Source organism: Mesoplodon densirostris, chromosome 8, assembly GCF_025265405.1.
Source record: "Mesoplodon densirostris isolate mMesDen1 chromosome 8, mMesDen1 primary haplotype, whole genome shotgun sequence".
Taxonomy (NCBI): domain Eukaryota; kingdom Metazoa; phylum Chordata; class Mammalia; order Artiodactyla; family Ziphiidae; genus Mesoplodon; species Mesoplodon densirostris.
In genome coordinates this window covers 35,764,318-35,786,082 of record NC_082668.1, presented here as the reverse complement: position 1 = coordinate 35,786,082, position 21,765 = coordinate 35,764,318, and the positions used below count along the sequence as shown (strand labels likewise).

Here is a 21,765-nt window from a genome sequence, read left to right as displayed (position 1 = left end):
CCAGGAAGTTCCGCGCAGGACCGGAAGTAGCGCTCGCCGAGTTCCCGGGGCTGGTGAGTCCTGGGCGGGTTAAATTTCAATGTGAGAAGCTGAGGCCTTGGCGGTGGGCTGTGGTTTACGAGCCTGCTGCAGCGAAAGGTGGCAGGGGAGGAGATAGGCGCAGAAAAACGGCTTGCTGCGGGAGAGCATAGCGCTCTAGAGGGACCGGGGACTTAACTCACGGACTTATCGGCCGTGCCACTTGCGCTCTTCATTGACCTAGAAAAGGCCTGAAGTGGGACTGAAACAAGAGGGCGCAGTTTGCAGACTGTAAAGTGGGTCTTGCTAATGAATCTTAATAATAAATAGTGCAGACTCTAGGCCAGGCATTGTTCCCCGCTTCACGGTTAAATCTTGCAACCACGCTGTGAGCTGGGCACTATTATTTGCACCCTTCAGAGGTGGAAACCACAGAGGTAGAGTCCTCAGAGACAGCTGTGGCTTTGGGAGTCGGTCTGGTTTTAGAGTCGGTGCTCTTCCCACCATGCTCTGCCGCCTCCCATTCTCGTTAATTGTAACTTCAAGCTACTCAGCTTCGTAGGAAATGGGGAGTGTTTTGTTACTTACAAGGGCTCCTTCAAATGTAACAGTAGGTAACAGAACCGGCTTGGTGGCCCACTAGAGCGTCACTTTAGGGCTTGCCAGATTTACAAGAGTCTGGAGAATGGAGTAGTATCAGGACGTGGAATCTGGAGAGTGGAAGTGGTATAAGGACCCTTAGAAGATCTTCCAAGACCCCAGGTTCGAGTGGTTCCACCTCACTCCAAACTGTATATTGAATAAGTGCATTAAATATTAAATATTTCTTTTTTTATTATTTTATTTTATTTTTGGCTGCATTGGGTCTTCGTTGCTGCACGCAGGCTTTCTCTACTTGCGGCGAGCAGGGGCTACTCTTGGTTGCGGCGTGCAGGCTTCTTGCAGTGGCTTCTCTTGTTGCGGAGCACAGGCTCTAGGCATGCGGGCTTCAGTACTTGCGGCTCATGGGCTCCAGAGCGAGGGCGCAATAGTTGTGGCGCACGGGCTTAGTTGCTCCACGGCAGGTGGGATCTTCCCGGACCAGGGCTCGAACCTGTGTCCCCTGCATTGGCAAGCTGATTCTTAACCACTGTGCCACCAGGGAAGTCCGAATATTAATTATTTCTGCGTACAAATATTGAAAAAAAATTGCTTTTGAAATTGAGTTATGAGTATTTCATTAAATTTACAATTGACTATGCTTTCTTGTTAATTATTTTGCATATCATGAAATGCTTTTCTTCAAAAACAAAAGTGTTCATAGATACTAAATTTAAGAATGGAGCTGACAGTGTTATCTTTTGTATTGGATATAGATGTCTACAAGGCTTACAGACTGTGTGGGCCCTTACATCTTCACCTCTCCCACCTCTTGATTCTGGCCTTTGTGTGGCAGGTAGCTGTTGGCTCAGGGGCAGCAGCTCCTGCCCTTTCCTGTCTTGACCCTACCCATTCACAGAGTGACTCACCTGTGCATCCCATGGTTCTGGTTGCTGATAAAACACTTAACTTTTTTTTTAAACTAATATATTTTTTTGAATTTTATTTTATTTATTTTTATACAGCAGGTTCTTATTAGTTATCTACTTTATACATATTAGTGTATACATGTCAGTCCCAATCTCCCAGTTCATCCTACCACCACCCATACCCCGCCACTTTCCCCCCTTGGTGTCCATACAAAACACTTAACTTTTAAAATATGTTACTGTTACTCTTTTGATAAAGCACTTTTTATTGTCAGTATGTACCACCCTAACTCCAAATTCTGCTATGATGGGGGAAGGGGTCTGTGTCAGTCTGTATAGTAAGCATTTAGTGCCGGCCTATGTTGGTGATCCTGAGATACAGATCCTCCAGTAGCTTTAGCGTACTGGGGGAGACAGACAAACAGGAATATAATATTATGAGAATACCTAGTGCAAAAGCAGGTGGGACAGGGAGAGGGAAGACACTGAAAAGGAAGGTTTGTCAAGAAAAGCTTTATTTAGGAAGTCGAAAGGGTCTTGGAAGGAAGGGTATAATATTTAGAGAAATGGAGAAGGGTGGTTGAAGCCCAGGTGGGGAGAACAAGAACAAGGGTGTGTGGGAGGGGGCAGGGAGGAGGGAAGGAACATAATTGTGTGTTGTACAGCAGGTTTGTGCAAGGTGACTTAAACATATTAATCCATTTACTCCTCCAGACGGCCTGTGAGGTAAGTTATAGTGTCTCCCTTTTGTAGATGAGAAAACAAGCTCAGAGAGGTTAAATGACTTACCTATGGTACCGTGTGCCGGTAAGTGGCAGAGCCAGTATTTGAAGCCAGGCACGTAGGACTACAGCTCTTTTGCTCATATGCTTTGCTGTCTCAAAGGTCCATTTTCCGTGTTTTGACTTCAGATACTCAGTTTTACCTGACTTCTGCATGTTGTCATCTCGTGTACGCCTGGTGCCCACGACAGTCCGCCGAATCCATTCCCCGATCTGCACTTCTTCCCGTTCCTTCATGGATCTAAAGGCTGTCCTTTCCTCCTTGAATGACTTTGCATCCCTCTCCTTTGCTGAGAGTTGGGACAATGTTGGATTACTGGTGGAACCAAGCCCACCACACACTGTAAACACGCTCTTCCTAACCAATGATTTGACAGAAGAAGTGATGGACGAGGCGCTGCAGAAGAAGGCAGATCTCATTCTCTCCTACCATCCGCCTATTTTCCGACCTATGAAGCGCATCACCTGGAAAACCTGGAAAGAGCGCCTGGTGATCCGGGCGCTGGAGAACAGGGTCGGCATCTACTCTCCTCACACGGCCTATGATGCTGCTCCCCAGGGAGTCAACAACTGGCTGGCTAAAGGGCTTGGTGAGAAGCCTCTTGTTCTTTCATATTCAGTAGTTTCCCTACCAGTGCTTTGAAATTTTAGAATGTCTTTCCAGTAGTCTTTTAACCGCTTTAGGTATGGGGACCATTATTCTATTTTTGTATATTTTAAAATAATCTTGCTGAAATCTGGCAATTAAGTTGCATTTGAAAAATGAAATTTTTATCCTTAGTGAATAAGGACAGCATAGGAAGTCTTCATTTTTGATGGAGCTTTGTGATTCCTTACTCGTGTGGCACAGTGCCTGGCACTCAGGCACTCCAGAAACGCTTGTTAAACTGAACTGAAAGCTGAATCCTCTCCAAAATATACTTCATATGTCAATCAAATAGAGTTTTATTTTTATTTTTATTTATTTATTTATTTTTGCAGTACGCTGGCCTCTCACTGTTGTGGCCTCTCCCGTTGCGGAGCACAGGCTCAGGACGCGCAGGCTCAGCGGCCATGGCTCACGGGCTTAGTTGCTCCGCGGCATGTGAGATCTTCCCGGACCGGGGCACGAACCCGTGTCCCCTGCATCGGCAGGCGGACTCTCAACCATTGTGCCACCAGGGAAGCCCAAATAGAGTTTTATTGAATTAGTCCTTATGCCCAGCACAATGAGGGAAGTCAGCATATGTGTTTTAGCTTTTAGTAAGTCTTTTTAGTTAACTCATTTTGGGCCGAAGGTTCTGTGATGATATAATCTGGATTAATGTGGTCAAGTAAATTATGGGCATTTGCGACTTGAATCATAGTTCACATGAGTAAATTTAGTAAGTGGTCACAATTCTATATGTTATATAAAAATTCATGAGTCAGTCTTGTCCAACTTTTTGTGATATTTACGAGTCTTCTGGAAAATCTGAAAATAAATTTGATTATGTATGTCTGTACTAAATCCCTAAATTATGGGGATTGTTGGATGTATATATAAGGGATATGTACGTGTGTGTATATTATGTAAGCATCTGAGAATGAATCTTTTCAAAAATACTCATTTCTTAGAAGTTTTGCCCATAGTGGTTTATCTTTCTAATTTTTAAATAAACCCACAAAAACTCCAATTTCTGACAATTTTTTCTTTCTAGGAGTTTGCACCTCCAGGCCCATCCATGCTTCCAGAGCTCCTGACTACCCCACGGAGGGAACACACAGAGTAGAATTCAATGTTACCCACACCCAAGACCTGGACAAAGTCATTTCTGCAGTGAAAGGAATTGCAGGTGTATCTGTCACTTCTTTTTCTGCTAGGTACAATATCTTTTCCTCTTTTAGTGTATATTAATTTGTAAGAATCTTTCTTACAAATTCTATAACTCTGTTATTTAAGTTTGTAGCAAATCACTTTCCTAGGGTGGGTTTACAAAGCAGCATACTTCTCATTTGCCTGCGGGTCCCTAAGGAGAACCATGGGATCTTTTCAAAGCAATAAAAATGATAAGTAACACTTATTGAGTATTTTCTATGTGGGAGGGACTATATCACACATCCTACAGTATTTCTAATCCTCCTGGCAATATTGAAAGTTATTTTTACCTTAGGGTATGCAGATATACCCTAATTATATGCTGATAACATAGGTTTACTTTGATCAGTTCCCAGCAAATGATGATTCCCAAACACTTGAAAAGAAAAATACATTAAAGTGCCTCTTGGAAGGTCAATCATTTATTTAATTAGGGCTGAGATACCAAAATGTTGCTTCACAGACGTCCCTGGTGGCGCAGGGGTTAAGAATCCACTTGCCAATGCAGGGGACATGGGTTCGAACCCTGGTCCGGGAAGATCCCACGTGCCGTGGAGCAACTAAGCCCGCATGCCACAACTACTGAAGCCCACGCACCTAGAGCCCATGCTCCGCAGCAAGAGAAGCCACTGCAATGAGAAGCCTGCATACCATAACGAAGAGTAGCCCCCGGTTGCTGCACAGCAACAAAGACCCAATGCAGCAAAAAATTAATTAATTAATTTTTAAAAAATGTTGCTTCATTAGAGGTTTTTTGGGGGCTGATTTACCCTAATACCTACTAAAGCATCGTAAAAGACAAGTTATACAAAGCTAGGACTTAATAATTGTTAAAAAAAAAATAGGTACAATGACTTTTTTATAAAATGGAAATCTATTGCAATAATCGCACCTTGGGTAAACCCCATTGGCTACGATACTGCCACCGCACAAAGCTAAAATGGAAATCTATATCAGGCTACACCAAAAAGTGACTCTTTGATGAGTGGTTTTTAAGTGTAGATACATTATAGTAAAATCGTAGTAAATGTCCTCTAATAATATTGGGGAATTCCAAGAATCTTAAGAAAAATTGTTTATAAGATTTTGCATAGGTTCCAGTCATGGTGTCTTTTACCATACTGAAATACTGTGTAAATACTGAAATTAAAATTATACAAATAAAGCATGAAAAATTTAAGCAATACAAAAGTTCTCTTTGTCCCCTCTACTCAATCCCAGTATCTTCAACTCAAGTTGTCTTTTCCTTTGTTTTCAGAGAAGTGGGTATCTTTCCAAACATGTATAGGGACACAAAGAAATGTGTAGTTTTGTCTTATTCATTGCTTTCTTAATTAAATGGTATGCTGTATTTGCCTTTTTAACTTAAGATGTCCTAGAAATCTTTCCATGTATGTCTCTCTCTCTTTTTTTTTTTTTTTTTTTGCGGTACGCGGGCCTCTCACCGCTGCGGCCTCTCCCGTTGCGGAGCACAGGCTCCAGACGCGCAGGCTCAGTGGCCATGGCTCACGGGCCCAGCTGCTCCGCGGCATGCGGGATCCTCCCAGACCGGGGCACGAACCCGTGTCCCCTGCACCGGCAGGCGGACTCTCAACCACTGCGCCACCAGGGAAGCCCTATGTCTCTCTTTTTAATTGCTATGCAGTGTTTATTATGAATGTACTGTAATTTCTTGAAGTATTCCTCTTCCTAACTGAGGAATTTTTAAAACACTGATGCACATTTAGTTTGGTTCCAGTTTCTCCATATTACAGGTAATATCTGGGATTTACCATTAGATTGGGGGCCAGACATTGTTTTTGCTTTTTCTTTTCAAATCTCTGCAGATGGTTCCAGTGTTGAAATTACACTTCCACATTATCTTTTAAGGTGTCTTAGTTCTAGAATTCTATAATTATATTTAGAGTTTATGGTTAAATACAAAACTTTCTTGATGCTAGTTTTTTTGGAGAGGCTCTGGGGCATGGTTTTTTTTGGTGGGGGGGCTGTGCCCCACAGCTTGTAGGATCTTAGTTCCCAACCAGGGATCCAGGGATTGAAGGGATTGAACCCGGACCCCAGCAGTGAAAGCACTGAGTCCTAACCACAGAACCACCAGGGAATTCCCAAGGGCATTCCTTTTTTTATTTTATTTTTTTTAAGGGCATTGCTTTTTAAAGGGTGATTCAGGGACCTCTGAATCATTGCTAACGGGTGCTTACGAAAAATGCAGATTTGGGGCTTTATCCTAGATCTATGTAATTAGAATGGGGTTTGCCTGAGGATCTGTCCAGGAGATTCTTGTATTCAATGATGTTTGAAAATTAACTTTTCTAGGGCTTTAAAAAAATTCAGTTTGCCCCAGCCCCATTCATAGATGTTCTGTTTCACTGGATCTATAGAAGGGTCCAGCAGCTGTTATTTTAAGAAGCCAACAGGAGATTTCTGATGCACAACCAGGACTAAACTGTTCTAGAACAGGGGTTTCAAAGTGAGGTCCCTGGACCAGCAACATAAGCATCACCTGGAACTTGTTAGAAAGATAAATTCTTAGCCCCCACTCAGGCCTACTGAATTAGAAACTCTGGGGGTAGGGCCCAGCAGTCTGTTTTAATAAGGCCATGAGATGATTTTGATGCATGTGAAAGTTTTAGAAACACTATTCTAGAAAATAGTTTCGCTTGGAATTAAATCCTAAATTCCATATAAATCTAATCTCCTATTATAGGAGGTTGTAAACTGTGGATTCTTTTAAATACATTGTTTATATTTATCCTAAACCAGGAAGTGACTTTTTTTCTAGGACTGATGATGAAGAACAAACACGGCTCAGTCTGAATTGTACTCAACAAGCTTTGATGCAGGTGGTGGCTTTTCTTTCCCAGAACAAACAATATTATCAGAAGACTGAAATTCTGTCACTGGAGAAGGTAATAAAAAATGTGTTACTGTGCATTTCTGTTTGACAAATTCATATGTAAATTATTAGATACAAAGTGGTGATTGAAGGCATGTCATGCCCTGGAAAGTATATTTAAAACGGGAGACGTTTCAGGAATAAGAAAATGTTGGAACTTATCTTAGTCTGTTCGGGCTACTATAACATGTTTGGACTGCTATAACAGAGTGCCACAGACTGGATAGCTTATAAACAACAGAAAGTTATTTCTCACAGTTTTGGAGGCTGGAAAGTCCAAGATCATGGCACTGGTAGATTCGGAGTGGTGTCTGGTGGGAGTTCACTTTGTGGTTCAAAGATGGCGCCTTCCCTCTGTGTCCTCACACAGTAGAGGGGACTAAGTATCTCTCTGGAGCCTCTTTTCTAAAGCACTAATCCCATTTGTGTGGGTTCCAGCCTTATGACTTAAGTACCTCCCAAAGGCTACACCTCCTAATCCGTAGGTTAGGATTTCAACCTGTGAATTTGAGGGGGACAGAAACATTTAGACCATAGTGGCACTTCTTCAGGATTAGAGGCTCAGTTACAAGTTCAGTCTCTTATCTAATACCCTATGCCTGGACCGTTTTTATTCATTCTTTTAACTTGACAGCCATTTGTATGATGATTCCTATGTCTTTACTTCCTGTCTCAGAATGCTTTCTTAAGGTAAAAGATAAAAAATTTTAAAAGAAACTATATTTCCAGCCACTTTCTGAACATTTTCCACTTATGACTCTTACAAATATTTAAAATCCAATATATACAAGTATTGACCTTATCCCCATACCACACCTTTAAATACCACTTTTTTCTGTTTTATTGGTGGCATCATCATCTATCTTATTTGCGGTTTGCACAACTCTCCCTTGCCCCTGTAAATCCAAGCCCTGCTGATTCTGTCCCTAAATCTACAAAATGTTTCTCCTCTCCGTTTGCTTCACCACCACAGTAGTTGAAACTCTCATCTTCTCTCACTTGGGATATGAGTAGTCTCCTGAGTGGGCACCTACAGGAGACAATCCAGGCTTTTTAGCTTAGAGTGTGAAGCCCTTCATGACTGGCAAGGACCCCTGTGTCCGCGTCTTCTCCATCCACATCCCTTGCTCTGTATACCAGCTACACTGTCTGCTTTTCCATCTGCCCTGTGTGGTCTCTCCCATCTTGGCACCTTTGTACGTGATCTCTCTCTTTATTATTTATTTATTTATTTATTTATTTTTCTCTCTCTTTAGAATGCCTCTCCACATCTCACCCTGTCCCTAACCCACCACACTGCACTTGACATCACTCCTTTTTTAACTCCTTTCTGGTCTGTCTTCAAGACCCAAGTCGTTGTAGAACCTTGTTTGACTCCACTTATTCCAAGTACCCACCTCCTCTAGTCTCAACTCATTTATTTTGTCATTCCTTTGTGCTCCCATAAAAAAACAATACCTACTTTGTATTTAAAAACACTTTTATTTTCATTGTTTAAACATCTGCCTTCCCAGGAGACTGAGCTCCTAGAAGTCAGAGAATGTTTTTGTCAGGTTTGCATCCCCAAATTTTAGCCTGGAGCTGGTTTTATAGCAAGCTGATAGTATGCTTGTGTTTTTGGGGTTTTTTTTTTTGCGGTATGCGGGCCTCTCACTGTTGTGGCCTCTCCCTTTGTGGAGCACAGGCTCTGGACGCGCAGGCTCAGTGGCCATGGCTTACGGGCCCAGCCGCTCCGCGGCATGTGGGATCTTCCCAGACCAGGGTACGAACCTGTGTCCCCTGCATCTGCAGGCAGACTCTCAACCACTGTGCCACCGGGGAAGCCCAATATGCTTGTTTTATTGATCTCGGCATTTGCTGTTTGTTCTATGGATTTGTTTTCTAGGACTGATGATATACAGTTTTTCTAATTTCTGTTTCTCTTCAGCCTCTGCTTCTACATACTGGGATGGGACGGTTATGCACCCTGGATGAGTCTGTCTCCTTGGCAACCATGATTGAGCAAATCAAAAGTCACCTAAAACTGTCTCATGTTCGCCTTGCTCTTGGAGTAGGGAAGACCTTAGGTAAATATGTCTCCTTTATTTGTCCAGTGTACTTACTGATACTGTTGGGCAAAAATTGAAACTCTTGGCTGTGTCAGTATAGATGATAGAAACGTGTTAGCAGCTCACAGGAGATGACTGCTTTACTTTATCGATCAGGGTGGTTGAGGTTATACTGTGGTATACATCTCATTGGCCTAAACAAGATTTATTTCTCAGGCACACTCCGCGTTCATCTCAAATCGGTGGGGGAAGTTTGCTCCTTGTAGACTGGTTGCTGTTGCAGAGGGAGGGTTTCAAACCACCAGGTAAACATTCTAGTCTGGACATACGTACTCTGTTCAACTCACTGTCCAGAATTATTCAACCCAGGGAGAGCATGAAGTGCAGTCCTACCAATGTCCAGGAAGAAAACTGGAAATTGTGATTGCTCCAGTTACAATACGAATCTTAAATTTTACAATACTGGCAATATTTTATAGTGAGGTAGTGCTAAGTGATGTGATCCAGTGCGGTTTCTGAGTTTTGTAGCCGCTGCCTTTTTTCTCTTGGCTTTCCCCAGTATTTTGGGTAACAAAAGCAACGGGCAGAACATTTGTTGGACCCCTGCAGTGAGCCTAGCACTGTACCTGGTGTCCTGAGTGTGTGAGTTCCCACCGTGAAGGCGGCGAGTGGAGCGCAGGTGTTCTGAGTGTGGAATCTGAACGCCTTGGGTTCACATTTGTCCTGTTTGCTGCATGACTTTGACAGGCTACTTAACCCCCTGTGTCCTGGTAGCCTCGTCTGTAAAAACTGCAGAAATAATAAAACCTAACTCATCGAGGTGGTGGTATAATTCATGTGACTGGCACACATTAAGTGCAGTAAACGCTAGCTGACGTTAGCTGTCTGGGAAGTGTTATTATTCCCATTGTATAGGTGAAAAAAATTGAGGTTTGGAGAGAAACTTATCCAAAGTCCACAGCTGGATCAAACAACTCATGAGTGTTTGTTTCCAAAAAGGGTTGGTGGCAGAGATGGGATTGGACTTGTGACCAGCTCCAGTGCCACTCTTGTGAAATACCGCTAATGAAGCGTTCATTCTAGAAACCTAAGTGCTAAACACTTATTAGATTTTGGCTTGAAAGATTCTGTATTTCACTCTTCAGAGGGTGCTCTTTCAGGATAAATACGATATTAAAAAAAATGTGTGTCAAATCCATTCATAGCATCCTCTAACTAGCCCTTTTAGTTCCTTAGCTTCCTTACCTGGGAACAGAGGGTTACCTGCTTACCTCTCACTGTTACCTGGAGATCCGGGTGAGGTTGCTTTACTGAGCAGCATTGCAGTGAAGCCCAAAGCCTAGTGCTAATAGTGGTTGATACTATTCAGGGGTGCCTTATTTGGGCTTCTGCAGCAACATACGTCTGAAGGAATAATAATGCTGCCTTGGGTTGGCTCTGCAATGCCAGGGAATAGTCTGTTTGCCTATGTGAAGATGTGTTTTATTATTTTTTAAAACTTGGTAAGCAGGGCCTCCCTGGTGGCGCAGTGGTTAAGAGTCCGCCTGCCGATGCAGGGGATACGGGTTCGTGCCCCGGTCTGGGAGGATCCCATATGCCGCGGAGCGGCTGGGCCCGTGAGCCATGGCCGCTGGGCCTGCGCATCCGGAGCCTGTGCTCCGCAACGGGAGAGGCCACAACAGTGAGAGGCCCACATACCGCAAAAAGAAAAAAAAAAAAAAAACTTGGTAAGCAAAATTCACATACTGGCGATGAGACTAGGAGTGAAATCTGCATTACATTTAGGATTCTCGGTATAAATTATAATATTAAAATGAAGGGGAATTATAAAGTAGTGGCCTCTTGTTTCCTTTATCTGGAAGAGTCCCCAGTCAAAGTCGTGGCCGTGTGCGCTGGTTCTGGGAGCAGCGTCCTTCAGGGAACAGAGGCCGACCTTTACCTCACAGGTAGGACAGCCTTTGGATCTTTTTTCTACCCTTGTGCATCCCTTCCCTACCTTGATTTATTTTTTTTCAAGTTAAGAAATAGCATAGGGCTTCCCTGGTGGCGCAGTGGTTGAGAATCCGCCTGCCGATGCAGGGGACACGGGTTCGTGCCCCGGTCCGGGAAGATCCCACGTGCCGCGGAGCGGCTGGGCCCGTGAGCCATGGCCGCTGAGCCTGCGCGTCCGGAGCCTGTGCTCTGCAACGGGAGAGGCCACAACAGTGAGAGGCCCGTGTACCGCAAAAAAAAAAAAGCATATTTTAGGACATCATCTGACATATAGATGGATCTAATAATAGCAGGCTTTAGGACAGCATCTGACATATAGATGGATCTGTTATTTGAACCTGAAATAAGTAGGGACTGTGCCAAAATTGGGAACATACCATATTCTTTGTGGAGGGGAAAAAAATCATTAAACAATTAGATTATCTAAAAAACTGATGTTCAGCACTTACTTAACTTAACTTCTTCCTAAACATGATTTCTCTCAGATTTCATATGTAAGATAATAGGACACTTTTTACCTTGTCGTCTTAGGTAGAAAATGGTTCCTCTTACTCAGCCCTAAAGACAATCATCAGTTTCTATCAGTTATAACTCCAAAATCTTTCTAGAACTTTTCCCTGTATCTCCATCCAGGCATCCTCTACCTGAAGTACTTCATCAAGCTTCTAATCTTAATCTTCCACACACTCCCACAAAACTAACTTTCAAAAGTACAAATATGATGGTGGATGATATTATCCAGGCTAAAAACCCTTCAGTGATCTCCTTCAGCTGTCCTGGTGAAGCCTAAATGTTTCGTCCTCTTTCATGCAGCCTTTGTACATGCTGTTTTCCCTGGCTAAGATGTCTTCTCTGCCCCTCCGGACGTGCAGGCTCAGTGGCCATGGCTCACAGGCCCAGCCGCTCCGCGGCATGTGGGATCTTCCCGGACCGGGGCACGAACCTGTGTCCCCTGCATTGGCAGGCAGACTCTCAACCACTGCGCCGCCAGGGAAGCCCTGCCCCTTTCTTAAATTTCTAGTGGTAAAAGCTCAGAGACTCCTCCCCTGAGAAGCTTTTTCTTGACAGTGTCCAGCTCCTGCCCCTGGTGGTCATGACTTCCTCTCCCGATTCCTGTCACTTTGTTCTTAACCTACAGTATGCATTTCTTATTGGACATTAATTGTTTGGCTCCCAGGCTTTATACTCTGTCCTTGTGGGTAATACCTAACTGGTAACCTGGCCCATCATTCCTCCAAGGAGTTGGAGGCGCTTTGTACACTGCTGCTACCAGCAGTATTTCTACCTCTGTGCCTCCTGAGGGTTAGGAGACTGGAGGTTAAAGATTACTTTTCCCACTTCTAGGACTAGACTCAAGGGTCTTAAGCCCCTGGCCGTTCCTTTGGCTACCTCTGGGGCCCTCCGTTACTAAGGCCTCTCCTGCCACCCACACCCATGCCTTGTCTAGCACACCCCCTTACAGAGGCTGCTGCACTGGAAACATTGTCACATCCCTAAGTATAGAGGTGCAGCATCTGAGCAAGCATCATGTATTTTTTGAACCAACTAAAAATGTATGTGACCACTACCTGTTTTCTTTTCTATCCTTCAAAAGAGGTAAGATTTTTATAAGCCCTCAAATTTATACCAGATTGAAATAAACTTGCAGTGTATAGGCAATTTGATATCTTACAACATGGTGTTTCTGTTTTAAAATTTTAACATTTTACTTTGAAGGAATTTCAGAACTATAGAAAAGTTGCAAGAATAGTACAATGAACTCCTGTATACCCTTCACCTAGATTACTAATGGTTATATTTTGCCACATTTGTACATTTTCTCTCTCTCTCTGTAACATATCATACAATATATGTGTGTATATATTTGTGTATGCATAACTATATTTATATATTTCCATGTTTCCTCCCAAACTGTTTTATAATAAATTGCAGATATGGTGACCTTTTACCCCTAAATACCTCAGCATTATATCTCCTAAGAACAAGGACATTCTCTTATATGACCATGTTGTGATGATTTCAGGTTGATATCCAATCCATGATCACACACTACCTCTGGAATAGTTCTAAACTTTGTCTTCAGAGCACTGACATTTTTGAAGAGTGTAGGCCATTTGCTTTGTTGTATATCTCTCAGTTTGGAGTGTCTGTTTCTTCATAAATGACTTTTTTTAATTAGTTTTTTTATTATAAAGCAATATGTACATAAGATAAATTCACACAGTTGCAAAATGTTAAAATGTCCTTCCTATCTGGTTAGTTGGGGAAACAGAAAATATCTTCTTATCTGGCTAACTTAAGATGTCTATGGTCTGTGAGGCATCACTTTGAATATAACTTCAGGGATGGGAAGCCCCAGCCAATAGACCAGTTTTCATCACCCTTCCTTTGAGCTTGATGTGTTAGGTCATAAAGGGTAATATCCTAGAGAGACCAGCAGATGGCGAGATTGCTCCTTGCAATTATAAATTGTCTTTGATTTGCTTTTTCTTTCCCATAGCTGCCATCCTGAGCCAGCCTTTCTTTCCTTTGTCTTCTGGTGTTATTGCAGGGTCTTTATGGATTTTCCCACTTCCATGCCTTCTCCAGCCAGTGCATTTATAATAGTCCAGGCAGCCAGATTTTCCTTCCTAAAGCATGACTTCTAACTGAGCCATCCTAGTGTCTTTTTCTCCTTTTACTTTTTCTCTACTGTTACTTAGATTAAGATGTTTTAAAAGGTGCCTGAACAAAAACTATTCCTTATAATGAAATGATGCATATTTGGGTAGGGGGGAGTGTGGGGAATTGAAGATTTGGGCAGGGGGGCTTTTTTTTTCTAAGAACCATTTTTTTTAATGCCTTTATGTCTTTTAAATGTATTTCAAAATTATGCTTTTTATGAACAAGCCAAATTGTGCATAATATATTTTTGCTTTTAAGTTGGAAGTCATCAGATTCATAAATGGTGTTTTTTAAAATTCAAAACATTTGAGTTTTCCCAAAATCTTTTCACAAAAGATGAGATCCTCTTCCACCAGTAACTTCTAGGCATTTTGCCTAAGTCAAAGGAAAATACCTTGCTTTTAATTTAGAAATAACCTTAAGTTCATTTCATCCTTATGAATTAGACTACAGTTGATGCTGAAAATTTTGGTACTCACAAAGTGTAAAGGAGTCTCTGGGAAGTAAGCTTAGGATTTTCTTTAAGATTTATTTATTCATTTTATATTTTATTATTGATGCGTTGGGTCTTTCTTGCTGCACACGGGCTTTCTCTAGTTGGCGTCGAGTGGGGGCTACTCTTCGTTGCAGTGTATGGGCTTCACATCGCTGTAAGCCTAGGATTTTCGTGAGGTATTTGTTATTTAATAGTTACATAAGAAAGAAACTTTTTGAAAGCCCCATTTTACTTAGCAATGGTCATTTATTTTATTGTGGAAACATTTTGAATGGGTGTTCCTACAGGTCTAATTATGGCAGTATTAGATACTGTTGGATGTGTGAATTTGGTTACTTGCCTTGGATCTGCCAAGGAGAAAGAATTTGGAATTCTGTACCTCTTTGGAGGACATGTAAGAAACACGCATATAACTTTCTAGGTTTATATGTAAAGTTCTGCTGCATTACATTTGCTTCATACAGAATGCAAAGTTGGTATTTCTGCTGTTATGGTTCAGCATTCCTCAGACTCTGTGTCTAATATTTAAATATTTGTTCTTTCTTTTGTTGGCAGGTGAGATGTCCCATCATGATGTTCTAGATGCTGCTTCCCAAGGAATAAATGTGATCCTCTGTGAACACAGCAACACTGAACGAGGCTTTCTTTCTGATCTTCGAGATATGCTGGGTGCTTACTTGGAGAATAAGATTAATATTATCGTGTCAGAAATAGACAGGGACCCTCTTCATGTGGTATAATGCATGCAGGAACAACCAGATGACACAATCTACAAATCGAATGGCTCCCACCTCAAATGCATAACATCAATCAGCGGGGTATCCTTCTGAAAGAATGTCTTAGAAGGTACATTATCATTTCTGGTTTCTTGATCTGCTTCACCAGATGTTCTGTAGCTCAGAAGGTAAAAACAATAATATAAGAACCATTAAAGAACAATTATTATAAAGAACAAATTAAAGAATATATTGTATAATATGTATTCATTATAACCTCTAGGAAAGATGGAGTAAACCTGGTTACTTAACATTCTTGGGAAATATCAATAGCTCAAGTAGTCATCTCCTTAGCTTAATTATAGATGGGATGTGTCATTCTGTATCTCTCTGTCCTTAGTTATTTTAAAAATATACTTTTCCAAAAAAATATATATATACATATAAACCTTAAAAACTTGGGATTAGAACACGTATATATAGGTAGTAGCCTCTGGAGGGTGATAAGGTCTGTCTATATGTTTCTGTTCCTAGATCACTAATCTCCCACCTAAATTTCAGAATCAGGATGAGATTTATCAGGATGAGTTTTGTTTTTTGTGTTTTTTTTTTGGCCATGCTGTGCCGCATGCAGGATCTTAGTTCCCTGACCAGGGATCAAACCAGTGCCCCCTGCAGTGGAAGCACGGAGTCTTAACCACTGGACCTCCAGGGAAGTCCCTCAGGATGAGTTTTGCTTTTTGTTTTAAATATACGTGATCATTATTCATGTAATTATTGCTTTATTGCTTTTTAGGTAACTCACCTGTAATTTTATTAGTAATGTATTCAATATAAAGATGGTTAACTTTCAAAATAATGTTAGTGAGTACTTACACAGTATTAATTTTGTGCCAGGCACTCTTCTAGGTGCTTTATAAACACTTTCAATCCTTTATAAACAAGCATATAAGTATTGTTACTCCCATTTTACAGATGAGGAAACTGAAACAGAGGTTAAGTAGTTTGCCCAAGGCCACGTAGCTAGGAAGTGATGGAGTTAGTTAGGACACAAACTCAGGCAGTTTGGCTCCAGAGCCTGTGTGCTTAACTACAGTGTATCTTAATCAAATACATTGATGACAGAACTGATATAAGAGGTATGGAAGAAATCCTGAAGGGAAAAAAAAATCCATTTTAACTGTGATTTTCTCTGGGGAGTATGATGAGAGGTGTTTTTTTTTTTTTTGGCTGCGTTGGGTCTTCATTGCTGCGCACGGGCTTTCTCTAGTTGCGGCGAGCGGGGGCTACTCTTCGTAGTGGTGTGTGGTCTTCCAATTTCAGTGGCCTCTTTATTTTTTATTTTTTTTTCTTTTTGCAGTATGTGGGCCTCTCACTGTTGTGGCCTCTCCCGTTGCGGAGCACAGGCTCCGGATGCGCAGGCCCAGCGGCCATGGTTCACGGGCCCAGCCGCTCCGCGGCATATGGGATCCTCCCAGACCGGGGCACGAACCCGTATCCCCTGCATCGGCAGGCGGACTCTTAACCACTGCGCCACCAGGGAGGCCCCCAGTGGCCTCTTTAGTTGCGGAGCACGGGCTTTAGGCACGCAGGCTTCGGTAGTTTTGGCGCACGAGCTTAGTTGCTCCGCGGAATGTGGGATCTTCCCGGACCAGGGATCAAACCCATGTCCCCTTCATTGGCAGGCGAGTTCTTAACCACTGCACCACCAGGGAAGTCCCCGTTTTTTCTTTTTAATGCCTTTATATGTATTTCCAATTTCTCCACTGAGCATGTTACTATGGTAATGGCAAAAGCAAATCTTTTAAAATACTATTTGTCTAAGATGAGAAGCATAGAATTTTATATTTCCTTTGTAGGATCCTTTTCCTACCAATCTTTTTTCTCCTGGAGGCTTTGGGATCCTAACTTATATTCTTGGTGGTTCATCTGTAATACTGATTCACTACAGAAATAACCAGCAGGAGTGAGCCTTATGAAATGCCCCCCAGTTAGAGTTGGAGGAGCCACCAAGAAAGGTGGGAGAACAGCTAAGTGTCAGAAGCCAAGTAGAAGGCTTCAATGAGATGGTCAGCTTTGTCAAAGTAGAGAGAATGAGATGATAGCAGCTTTGAGAGACTGTCTTACTGGTATTTGCTTCATTCATTCATTCATTGTTCGCTTTCTGTGTGCTGGGCCCATAGAGATGTGGGGAGGATAGGACAGAAATTTGGATGACGGTTACAATAAACTCTTAAGTAACTATGATAAAGATATGCATAGGGTTTATAGGGAAGGTCTTCTGGGGAAAGGGGGTAGAGTTCAGTCAAGAGGGACAGCTTGAACAAGTGCACTAAGTAGAGAAACAGCACAGCACATTGAAAAACCCAAGTAATTAATTCACGTAAACCCAAGTAATTATTGTCATGGTGGAGAGCACAACGCAGGGGAGGTATGGTCAGAGGTGATGACGAAGAAATCAACTGAGGCCAGCAGCTCTCAAACCCTCCTTTCTTTCTTTATAGCACACTCAGGTGTGATGTGATTTCATCTGTAACTGACTGACGACGGCAGTAAGGATCTGAAGGAAGTAATTTTATGTTAAATCCAGTTTCTTTACTGTCGTGCTAGCATTTCTAAATAATTAAAAATACCCCCAAACACATCCTATGCAGGATTTATTTTTATTTTTTATTTTTTTCTTCCTGTGCAGTTTTTAAAAAATAAAGTACCACTCAAGATTATTTACTTTCAGCTGTCAAATTTTCTGAACTGTTTAACATGTTGATTGCTTACTTGTATTTATCATTGCTTTTCAAACTTTTAATGTGTACCAGAACATCTGGAGATTTAGTTAAAATGCAGATTGATTCAGATGCCTGAGTAAGGGCCCAAGCATTTCTTAAGTTCCCAGGAGATGCTGATGCTGCCATTTTGAGGACCACACTTTGGGTAGCAAAAGTAAAGGTGCTAAAGTATTTAGGGGACCTAAATACTTAAGACTTGAGGCCCAAGTGATATATGCCAAAATAATGAAAATTTGGTAATGAGCTTTGTTATACTCATGCTTAAAGTTATATTTTCCATAGCATTAGTTATTTCAAACTTACTTTATTCAACACATTAAGGATACTGTAACTTTATTTATTTTTATTTATTTTTTTGCGGTACGCGGGCCTCTCACTGTTGTGGCCTCTCCCGTTGCGGAGCACAGGCTCCGGACGCACAGACTCAGCAGCCATGGCTCACGGGCCCAGCTGCTCCGCGGCACGTGGGATCTTCCCGGACCGGGGCACGAACCCGTGTCCCCTGCATCGGCAGGCGGACTCTCAACCACTGCGCCACCAGGGAAGCCCGATACTGTAATTTTTAATGCTGTTAAAACCTCAACTAGATATTTCACATCACATTTTCATATTCTCTCAACTGCCTGGCACAGAGCCTTCTACTTAGTAAGTTCTCAGCAAACATGAATTAACATGGCTTAACAGCAATTTGAAAAATTAAACTATGGGAGACTCTCCCAAGGGAGAGAAATCAAATAATTACAAAAAGCCTGAGAAAGTCATTTACATGACAGTTTATCCCTTGGCTTTTAGGAGACACAGTCTGTGATGAGGCAGACTCTCGTGACTCCCTGTTATATCTGAGAGCTACTCAGGACTAAGCTGGAAGAGTCACCTCACCTCCTAGAATGTAGGAAAATACATTGTGAACTTGCTACTGGCTCCAGGTTTGAATTGGTTGGGGGGAATAATACAGTTGACCCTTAATGTGGGGTTTAGGAGTGCTGACCTTCTGCACAGTAAAAAATCCAAGTATAACTTATAGTTGGCTCTCCCTGTGTATGCTCAGTTTCTCTTTATATATCCGTGGGTTCAACCAACCGTGGATTGTGTAGTACTGTAGTATTTACTATTGGGAAAAAATCTGCATTTAAGTGGACCCACACAATTCGAACCTGTGTTGTTCAAGGGTCAGCTGTACATTTCTAAAGTTTTGTTAGTAATTTTTTTTAAGTAAAACCTATGCACCATCCCTTGAACTTACTGATCTTTTGTATGAATGACATGTTCATATATTAAAATGGCAAACATGATGCTAAGAAAGTTCAGTTTCTGGAGTATCACAAGAACCGGTTTAGAACTCCCTGCCTAAGGAATTCAGTATTATGCCAAGTTTGTAGAGTGTAACTTTGTCTGTCCTGCATCCCCTGTGCCTTTTTTGGCCTAAAATAGCCATTTTATTAAGAGAAGCCAGAAAAGTCTTTCAAGGTTTCAGGTCTGTTCAATCTTGCGAGAAGCGAGTAACAGCAGAAGTTAGGAGCCTTAGCAATCAAATTGATAAGAGCCTAAGCAACACTGATGTTGAAACAGGTAATGAAGAACATATAATTCTGCCAAGATCACCATCAGAACTGTAAGATGCACTCATAAAACTTTTGAAGCACTTCAAGATACCTTTAGTAAAAAAACCCAGTACTATAAATGAAAAAAAAATGGTTATATCTAAATTGGTTTATTAATAGTAAAGACTATTCACACATACTGCTTGCGAACAGTATCGACACAAAAATTATAAAAATAAACCAGTAGATATTTAAGGGCAAATGCAAAGTTTGCACATTAGGTCATTGAAGATTTCATATACTTTTTTATACTGTAAGTTATTATAAACTAAATATATTAAGCAAAAAACAAAAACAAGGTGCAAACCAGCAAGTATCATATGCCACCACTTGTGTTTTTAAAATGAGAAATACAGACAAATACCCTTAGATGTGCATAGAATACCTCGGGAAGAATGCTTAAACTGCTGTCAATGGCTGCCTAAGGGACTGGATCAGGGGATGGTAAGGAAAATCACTTTTCATTGAATATCCTTTGGTACAATTAAAAAATTTTAGAATCCTATTCATGTATAAATTTAAATATTTTTATTAGTAATTATGCTTAAGACTAAACCCCTTAATATATGGATTTAAAATAAAATTACTTCATTATATGACACAAAGAAATGATTTTAAAAATTCTGATCATTTTGGGAAATATTTTCATAAAAGGGGTTTACAAGATGAGAAATGAGTGAGAAATGCTGATGCAGTATATTACAGTGCTCTTTTAATGAAGAATTTCATTTCCAAGTATGAAATAGTTCAGGGAGTATGTGAAGACTATCAGCTGACTACAGTGGCCAAGATTAGCCTTCTTTTCTTTCCTAAGAGAAAAACAGGCTTGAGTATTTAGGAGGTTTGAAATTGTCATTTTAAGAAAAAAATGGAAATGTCTTACAGTGAATTTTAAGCCTTCTTGATAGAGAAATCAAATTCATTTAAAGCCAGCCATTAATATGCTGGTTATCTGTATGTTATTCAAGAAAAGAAAAACATGTTGATATACAAGAATAGTTAAATTTTTATTTTCTGTTGCCTTGAAAAAATAACTAAAATGAAATTCAGGTTTGTGTTTCTCTAGCCTGGCTTCTAACTTGTATCATGAAGGTGACGGCATAGACATTAACTGTCCTGAGCAGCACGACCTGTTATTGTTCATGTGCTTCTGGGATGGGCACACACCCTCTATACTCTCTATGTTTTTCCTACTCTCCCAACTGAATAGCATCATGCTCCTTCCTCTATCAGCATGTAGCCTAAATACAAAAGGAGAAAGCTGAATTACCTACTTTCCCCCAATCTTACACCTTTTGTTAAGCCATTTCAGAAACAGAAAGAGATGATCTGCCTTCTCTATTATACTCTTCAATTCTGACACATGGAATAGCAAATAAAGCCGATTTACGTGATGCTGCAATGTCTTTGTACTTCCACACTCTGGAACGAGCACATTTGCAAATAGCTCCAGGAGTGTTAAAACGCCCTCGAAAAATTAGGAATATCATCTCTGGTATAAAAGAATTCAAAACATCCCGCTCCAAATAGTCCCTGAGCACACTGTTCCTTCCAGCAAGAAGTCTCCAGAGAGGTAATGAATGAAAGGCACATTTTCTCCAACTTGAGGACCACTGCATAGTACTAGGATGGTACACCAGCCAGGCTAATAATCAAGGTTCTAATTGATGACATTCCCCCTCCCAATTTTAAATCTTACACATTGGAAAAAGAGTCTAATATTGGATGTAAACACAACAGTTTAGACTAGAGGAATGGCAGCTGGGGTACAACTCTTGCACAGAAGATTCAAGAGTACAGGAGAGCTTCAAAATTCCTCTTCTTCCTTCTCCAAGAAATCAGTCAATGTTCCATTGTCAACAGGAATTAATAAGTATTCCACTCCATCAGTTCCCTAAAAGATGTAAGAATACCCTGGATGTTAGTCATTCGTAAGAGATATATTTGAATCCTGTTGTAGGTTAAACAAAAAACTGATTTGATTTCATTAATATTTTATATAAAGGTATAAAACTTAAGGCCAGAGGGCACACAGGCATATATATCTATTAAATACACTGAATTTATAGTTAAGCCGCTTTATAGTGGAAAAGACTAAAGGATGAGAACGTGGGTATTTTATTTTCCACCTTCCTGCTCTTTCTAAAATCTTATACCACTGACTTCTCTGTTCCTTTAGTCCCCTTTCAACTGGATCCTTCCCATTGGCTATAGGTTCGGGTATCTCCCATTTTAAAATAACCCTCACTAGATTCCTCATTCTTCTCCATCCGTCATATAACCCTGGCACCTTTCCAGAAAAGTTGTCTATAATGGTGGTCTCTATTTCCTTGCTTTTCACTCAATCCAGGCCAACCTACCTACTGCCACCATTATCATGTCACCAGAAGAGCTTTTGCTTAGCCCTCCAAGGAATTCCAG

The 21,765-nt window shown here is 41.2% G+C and overlaps 2 protein-coding genes across 8 annotated transcripts in view; one reads left to right on the top strand and one right to left on the bottom strand.

The window, feature by feature from the left end:
- The first annotated feature begins 19 nt into the window (after positions 1-19).
- On the top strand, positions 20-15,207 carry NIF3L1 (NGG1 interacting factor 3 like 1). Of its 5 annotated transcripts, none has more exons than XM_060106946.1 (7): positions 20-53; positions 2,438-2,898; positions 3,988-4,150; positions 6,928-7,054; positions 8,969-9,107; positions 10,952-11,035; positions 14,797-15,207. In XM_060106946.1, the coding sequence occupies exons 2-7, from the start codon at positions 2,463-2,465 to the stop codon at positions 14,979-14,981; spliced, it is 1,134 nt and encodes a 377-aa protein (XP_059962929.1). In that variant the 5' UTR covers positions 20-53; positions 2,438-2,462; the 3' UTR covers positions 14,982-15,207. The 5 variants fall into 5 exon arrangements, with proteins under 5 accessions (XP_059962929.1, XP_059962930.1, XP_059962928.1 ...); XM_060106947.1 differs by lacking the exon at positions 20-53 and adding an exon at positions 61-314; XM_060106945.1 differs by lacking the exon at positions 20-53 and adding an exon at positions 61-780.
- A 4,834-nt stretch (positions 15,208-20,041) lies between these two features.
- Positions 20,042-21,765, bottom strand: part of ORC2 (origin recognition complex subunit 2) — a 50,442-nt gene continuing 48,718 nt past the window's right edge. For all 3 annotated transcript variants that reach the window (XM_060106907.1, XM_060106909.1, XM_060106908.1), the window contains one exon: positions 20,042-21,238. In XM_060106907.1, coding sequence (XP_059962890.1) covers positions 21,152-21,238 — 87 coding nt within the window. In that variant the 3' untranslated portion in view covers positions 20,042-21,151. The remainder of the gene's footprint in view (positions 21,239-21,765) is intronic.

What these genes read in the sequence shown, in the direction of transcription:
- NIF3L1 (XM_060106946.1), top strand. Translation starts at nt 2,463, where the DNA reads ATGTTGTCATCTCGTGTACGCCTGGTGCCCACGACAGTCCGCCGAATC. An exon ending in GTCACTTCTTTTTCTGCTAG is followed by an intron (nt 4,151 to 6,927) that starts GTACAATATCTT and finishes CTTTTTTTCTAG; the next exon opens with GACTGATGATGAAGAACAAA. An exon ending in AAATTCTGTCACTGGAGAAG is followed by an intron (nt 7,055 to 8,968) that starts GTAATAAAAAAT and finishes GTTTCTCTTCAG; the next exon opens with CCTCTGCTTCTACATACTGG.